This window comes from Montipora foliosa, chromosome 11 (genome assembly GCF_036669935.1).
Source record: "Montipora foliosa isolate CH-2021 chromosome 11, ASM3666993v2, whole genome shotgun sequence".
NCBI lineage: Eukaryota > Metazoa > Cnidaria > Anthozoa > Scleractinia > Acroporidae > Montipora > Montipora foliosa.
Window position 1 is genome coordinate 3,099,332 of NC_090879.1, and position 7,500 is coordinate 3,106,831.

Below are 7,500 nucleotides of genomic sequence, written 5' to 3' on the forward strand. Positions count from 1 at the left end.
TCCCGCCGTGAATGTCCCACGGTATCAGCGCTTCCCTCTTGGAGATGGCCAGTCTCATCTGGTTAACAACGTCATCGGGGCATACTCCGAGTTATTTGTTGCCCAGGCGACCAATAGTCGGCCCCAGTCTCGTCCAGGCTTGTTGCAACGAGACAGTGATCTGAGCACTACCAGCCTTGGGTCATGTGATGGCTCGGACAGTCCGCGAGGAGGAACGGATTCAGATGCAGGTGGGCATTTAATTTGTTATTGGTTTCTCATCGTCCGTTATCTCGAAAGTTCCCCAGTTAACCGTTTCCAAAATTGGATGGGTTAAGCCGATGATACACGGTTCAACATCTTGCAACATTTGTTGCTCAACAACTCTATTTTCTCTATTTTCGTTCAACATCGTTCAACATCGTTCAACAACATTCAACGTGTTGAATGGCATATTCAACATTCAACATGACACGACACACTGTTCAACATTTGTTGAACAAGAGCTGCAACATTTGTTGATCAACAAATGTTGAACCGTGTATCATCGGCTTTAGGGATGTTGTTCCTTTTGTACAGTGGGTGGCTTGCCGCCAATTTGTCGCCAATGGCGAAATTTTTAGTTGTTGGATGTGACCATGACTGCGATCAGGGACGTATGATCAGGGAGCTAAATTGGTGGCAACTTCGAGAAAAACATGATGCCAAAGTAAAACTGAGTATTAAATTCCTTACTCAGTTACTTTGCTGTAATTCTGACTTGTTTCGAAACGGCATCGAGTTTAAATGAACGAATAAAACATTCATCGTTCACTTCCTCCGCAGCGAGTTCCGGGAAAATATATATAGTTCGTCGGTTTGAGTTGATTTGCGGGGAACCCAGCAAGAGTCATCGAAAATGAATTTTTCTCCTCCAGAGCGTTCTGAATCGATGTTGTAACCGATTAAATTGTTTTTGCCACGGTGTCGATGCGATCCCCTGGGATCTGCCTTTATGCGTGAAAGATGCACCATCCGGGGAACCTAGCTCGTACATTTTGAACGCGAATTCGAAAACCGGAATCAGGTTAAATTTCGGTTGCTAGCGAATTTTGAATAACTATTTTAAAGGGCAAAGTTTTTATTTGAATACGAAAGAGCCTTTCCTACTCTTCGAATTTTTCAGTTTCAAAATTCCTAGATTAAAATCCTTTGGAAGAAGAATCTCGATGGCGGCAAGTGCCGCCTTATTCAGTCCCCTACCACATTGTGACGTTACTTGGAATCTGTTACTGAACCAGGGCCGTGTTCCTTTCAAAGGACCGACAACATTTTTTTTCTCTACCTGCAGTCGCAAACTGGTGGGGTACCAAGCGAGTGGACTTTGCACTGTACTGTCCTGAGGGTCTCCAGCAGTTCCCAACCGCTGTCCTCTCTCCATTATTCCATGTCAGTTACTGGGAGTCCAGTGATGTTGCAGCGTTTGTTGTCAGAGAGGTATAACGGTATTATTTTATTACAGACCTTATGCAAGCTTTATAAAGGGGAAGGAGGGAGTTTTGGCCGGGTGAGATCCATCGACCCTATATGTTAGCTTATTTCAGATAGAGCATCGCACGTACGTAGGTACACCTCCGTCCGAACCAACACTAAGAGTCTTGAAATATCTGAAGACAAAGAGTTGCCTTTAAAATGAAAAATGAAAATGGTCAGGCTTTGAAGTGTTCGCGGGTAGGGACAGTAAACCGTAGATCCCGTGTCACCTCCCTGTGGGTCGTTGATGAACCTGAAGGAGTAGGGAGGGCATGGAGTTCCCGATGTGGTAGTCAAGACGCGGGCGGCAACCGGAAGTGAGCTGTTTTTCCCTTTTAACTTGTTTTCACACAACCACATTTACATTGCTAAGTATCTTTTCGCCATTAGAGATGATTAGTATAAAAATCTGGGAGACACCACTGTCCTGGCACGTGAAATGTTCTCTTCCGGTTGCCGTCCACGTCTCAAAAACGCGCGTGCTTAAGCTCCCTAGTTTAGTCCAAGGTGACCATGAGTATTTCATGGGGAACGTTGGGTCATATTGTACTGTTCCCTTAACCCTTACACCAATCTCAATGGTCGTCGATCTAGTGGACTCCCCTCAATAGCAATACAGTCGAGGTCAGATACATCGCTGGCGGGGTCGTAACAGCTTTTCGTTGGTCGTAAGAGCTTTTTGTCGTTTCGTTTTTTGGCTTTTCGTTGTTTCTTGTGTAGTGTTATCCTGAATTTATGAATTTATGTTATATATTATATGAGGGGTACGTACCCACTAAAGCTAATTTAAAAAAAATTAAAAAATCATAAAGATCAGAACTTCTCCCCTATCTTTTTTTCGATTTTGTCGCTTACGATCTCTTCAGCCAATAAGAGATAAAGACAAAAGCAGTTTTGGTGACTTGCGGTGAACATTTTTTCGGTCAATTGGCTGATCTCTTTTACCTTATGATTGGCTCATATGTGTGTCTGCTTCAGTTTTGCTGTGATTGATTAAAGTACTCTCGTTGGTTTTGGTGTTACGTAGAAAACCCAATGATTTAATTAATCCAGTCACCTTTTGACATGCTGTATTCAATCAAGTGTTCTTTGTTCGTGTTTTCCTTGATTTCCCAGATTCTTCATGGAGAGTGGGACATCGCAAGTGTTTCTTCCCCAAGTAGAAGATGTCAGACGTTTTGCCCTTTAGAGCCAAGAGAGAAATGGTTAAAACGAAGAACTGCGATCAAAATTAAGGTAACCACTTACTCGTCTTCAATCGTCTTTTACTGCGGGAAAATTTTTTTTTTTCGCATGTCGTTCGAAACATGCTAAATTACGAAATAATCTGCTTGTTGAAAAGCTATACTTTGTGCCTCTCATTTGATTGGAAGTACCTCAGGACATCGCTTACAGGAAAACGTTCAAGCCACTCCGTAGATCAAAGCCAATTCACGGTGGTTATTCCGCATTTATCAACTCGTTTAAGGACGGTGCCTACTAATTCAAAGGTATTTTTGCTCGGTTTACTGGATATGCGGGAAAAGCAGATCTCAACAAGTGTTATTGAAATCCAAAAATAAAATTGGTGGTAACCTCTTATTTTTCAAAGATAATTAATCAACAGTATTTGTGAAAAGCTGTGAAATACAAAGCAATGTTGGCGTTCTTTTCCAAATTGACGCTTAATTATCTCTGAAAAATCCATGGTTACCCCCAATTTTCTTTTTGGATAGCAAGATCACTTGCTAAGTCCTGTTTTCTCCGCATAGTTTTAAACTGCGCAAAAACATCCGTGTGTTAATATGCATCACCCATAGGAAACCCGAGTGTCTCGAGATGCACAGAACGTATGCGCAATAGCAATAGTAGGCACCGTCCTTAATGAAACCAAATTGTCGTTTTGCACTCTCTCTTCCACCACAGCTTCTCTTGAAAATAACTCCTTCATTCATTTGTTGTTGTTTTTTTTTTCGGACCTGTGGCTCGTTTCTCGAAAATGTTTCAGGCCAGAAAAGCCATTTGCTTGTTTTAATGAGTTGGTCTTTTAAAATGTTTTCATTATAACAAAAGCAAAATGAACCACGCGGACTTGCGATGCGATTTTCTATAGGATCTTTACGTGTCACATGATAAAGAAACTTAACCTTGAACCTACAATCCTGGTCAAAACTGTTGGGACAATTCCCGCTTTTCCCCCTTCCCCCATTGCAATGCTGATTTTTCACGTTTCCGAAATCAAGATCCGTTCATCGATCGCTTGCTCGCATGTTTCAACATTGTCTGGGGGCAAGATGGGGGGAGGGGGGGGGGGGGCGAAAAAGGCAGCGAAAGAAGAACATGCGTTGCTTATATAACGATGGAAGCATGTAAATTGTCTACTTTTCGCCCAAAATTTTGACCCGGATTGTAGGTCGGTAGAAAGCTACATGGCATCTGCTGCATGTGTTTATCAAGTCTTTTGTTTCAATTTTCCATCAGAATCTAAACGCCAATCATCGAGCGAATGATTGCATCACACTCGAAGGCCAGGAGCAGACTTTGAGTGCACGTTTCATGTATGGGCCTCTTGATATGGTGTCACTCAGTGGAGAAAAGGTCAGACACGCCTTGTTGAGGTCTCTAAAGGTGGATTTTCACTGTCGCAAAGTTTTGCGCTCCTATGCGTTCGTAAACTTGAATTGGCTTTTCGTGCGTAAATAAAATAGAGACGCTGTATGAGTAGCTACGCGTAAACGTGAAAGTTAAGCGAGGTTCAACTTTCACGTTTACGCGTGGCTGCTCATACATCGCCTCTATTTTATTTACGAACGAAAAGCCAATTCAAGTTTACGTACGCAAATTTTGGCGCGTAAAAGTTCGCGACGGTGGACTTCCATCTTAAAGCTAAACAACTGGCATAGTCAGAAATTTGCGTAAGGAGGAAAGAAATTGGACACTGATCAGTCGTGATGAGGAGTAGCCGAGGAGAACTGGAGTATCCTTCGTCTTTGCTCGAAGCCGCCTCTTCGAATAACTGGGTCTATGTGATGTTAGTGAATGGCAGAGGCCTTTTAAGCTTATTCACACATAGCCTTGCAGTATCGTTTCCATGAGCTGAAACGCAATGCAACCTACAAGTATTGGCCACAGATAACCCAGGATTAGCGCTCAGTGGGCTACCAACATCTCGTCCCTGTATTTACAAGAGATTGATGTTTTTTTTTCCTCCCCAGGTGGACGTCTACGTCATGACGCAGCCACCCTCCGGTGAGTACGTTTTATTCGACACAGCGGTAACCGGAAGTGGCGGCAGGTTATCATACTCTGTTCCTGAAGACAAGAAACTTCCGGTTGGGATTTACCCCTTCAAGCTTGTTGTGAGGTGAGTGATCCGGTGTATATTGCCGCGGCTAAACGTTGCATCACGTGTCGAGGATTGCACGATAAATGAGATGCAAGCTATTTGCGATAAACCACTAGAAATCTTTCCGGCTAAGGGACCGTTCATTTTTTATGGGGTAGGGGGGGCTGGTGGAATTTGGAGGAGTGTAATTTGAAAATTGTATGACCCCCCCCAATTTCCGATTTTTTTTTCTCCTGGCCCCCCCCTCATCAGAGTAATTTTTTGGAAGGCCCCCCCCTTTGAATAAAAAATAAATATGGTGTTAAAAGTTACCGCAGCATTAAAATTTCGTTTTGTTACATTTCACATAATTTATTGAAAGAAACCTGAAAGCTAGAAAGCTGCTTTTAACAAATCACTCAAAAGAATGAAAAGTCAATTTCTGCTCTTCTTGTTACAGCTCGTCCTGAGCGTGTTGTAGCTGGCCGCTCGTCTGCGTATTCCTCATCTGAGGCGATAAAAGCAAGAACGACATCATTTGAGTCGTCTTCAGAGTCAGGGGCATCACTCTTGTAGTCATCATCAGTTTCCTCTCCCTTATGATCACTGCTTTCATCACTGCTGTTTAGTTGACCTGATTCATTCCTGCCTCCCACTTCGGCTTGTCCAGTTCTGAGAGTATTCATTCGCAAGAAGTGTCCCATAATTGTCTTCACTTTGTCATTCTTGTTGCTCTTCTGATGCTGTTTTAATAGCCCATGATGTTTTAAGTATTTGTTCAATTCTGGCACACGAGCTTTTTTAGCTTGGTGGCATGTTCACACAAATTAGCCCAATGATAATCTTCATAGGACTTTTCTCTTGCCTCCCTACTTTCCCTTGCCCTTTCCTCCAGTCTCTTCTTTTTTTTTGAACTCCATGACCTCAAGATGCTGGAGATAGTCAACCACAAACTTTGGTTGCACAATGAATTTGTCTCCAAATCTAGCTACGCTCTCTGGGTCAGACAAAACTGGCATGCGCGTCTTTCAACTGGACTCTTGGTTGCCAATCGTCTGGATCACGCCCCTCATTTGGGGTCTGCTGATAAGGAAGGTAGTGGTACTTTGGAAGGCAGGCATGATCAGGAAATGGTTTGGGGCATCTCCCTATAGGTGGTCCAGTCCATTCGCAACAAAAAGAACAAACTTGTCCTACCTTTACTCCACAAGAAAACCTCAGAAATTTCTCAGAAAAAGCCTTGGTAACGAGGTCAGTTCCAATTACAGGACTCAAATTATTGGTCTTTGTTTAATATGCGCTTGATAACAACATTTTTATGAATGAAAAGAAAGTTGTTACTATTCAAGACTGTTATTATGGTACGTTCACTGTTATTATAAAATATATAAAAAGCTGTTGAGAAGTTTTCTTGAATACCCTGGAAATGTTTTAGTATATTTGTTATAAATAAAAGAGGTCAATTTTTTCCTCAATCTGTAAAATCTCTTATCCTATTTTTAATCTAATTTTTTCGTCCAACCCTCCCTTTTCCTTCATTTTTTTTCGGCTGGCCCCCCCTTTCAAGCCAATTTTTTTTTAGTGACCCCCCCCCCCCCCAAATCCCACCAGCCCCCCCTTTCTCATAAAAAATGAACGGTCCCTAACGTCGTATGTGTCTGGAAAAGCCTGTGCTCAAACAGTCACAACATGTCCCAATGTTTCAAGTAGACGTAAACAGTTATGCTAAACCTTGGATAAGAGTAACACTAAACTTAACGGTAAGCCAATTGTTGTACACGGGTAGTTCACGTTTAGGCTTTAAGTGTATATGACAGATTTTTCTTTATTTCCTTGATCGAAATTTCATGGAGATGGAAACAATTAAAAAAAATCATACCAATTTTCCTTCCGTGTCCTTTAGCGTTGTAAGAATCGGAATTTTCGCTTCCGGTGGGGTACAAAACCGCGCTAGTAAGGAGACTGGGGATAGCAGAACTGTGACGTCATTACCAGAACGAAATTTTTCCTATGCCCGAATTTTCATTTCTTTATTAGATTTCAGAAGTTGCTGACACCGCTCTGAGATGCGTTGTACTTGGTTGCACTAAGGCAAAAATTTCAATCCCTAAAATTCCCTTGCGTTCCTGTATTGACGTCACTGGCCTGCTATTCCCAGTCTTCTCATTAGCGGGGTTTTGTACCCCACCGGAAGTGAAAATTCCGATTTTTAAAAGGCTGAAAGGCACAGAATCGGTATGGAATTTTTTTGGTTGTTTTAATCTCATAAAACCATGATCTTTCGATTGAGTAAATAAAGAAAAATCTGTCATATACACTTAAAACTCAAACGAGTCGATGAAGGTCAAATGGCCACCATGAAAAGATAAAATGGCTGATGTTTAGGCTCTGACCGAGGGCTAACTTTCGTATCGTCAACCATTTTACCTTTTTGCGCCGGTGGCAGTTCGACCTTTAAGAAGACCCTTTATCAACTCAGTTCATAAAACCAAATTTTCATGTTTTGCTCTCCCACCGACGCAGCATCATCTTTAGAAACGAAAGCTAACTGTACTTTCTCATTCGTTCATAACCCGCACTTCAAATCTTTAACAATTATTCTTTGAAATCTCGGTGAATAGTGGTAGAATATTTACCGATCCGCGAGTATGTACTCACGAAGTGATCTCAACAACAATTGCAGAAGAAAACCATTCAAAGTCGGC

The 7,500-nt window shown here is 42.1% G+C and overlaps 1 protein-coding gene across 1 annotated transcript in view; it reads left to right on the forward strand.

The window, feature by feature from the left end:
• The window catches only part of LOC137974947 (protein retinal degeneration B-like), a 37,603-nt gene that overhangs the window by 24,234 nt on the left and 5,869 nt on the right, over positions 1 to 7,500 (forward strand). Inside the window, exons 10-14 of the mRNA XM_068821964.1 lie at positions 1 to 230; positions 1,310 to 1,455; positions 2,608 to 2,727; positions 3,952 to 4,068; positions 4,686 to 4,834. The exon at positions 1 to 230 is cut by the window's left edge and continues 103 nt beyond it. Coding sequence (XP_068678065.1) covers positions 1 to 230; positions 1,310 to 1,455; positions 2,608 to 2,727; positions 3,952 to 4,068; positions 4,686 to 4,834 — 762 coding nt within the window. The remainder of the gene's footprint in view (positions 231 to 1,309; positions 1,456 to 2,607; positions 2,728 to 3,951; positions 4,069 to 4,685; positions 4,835 to 7,500) is intronic.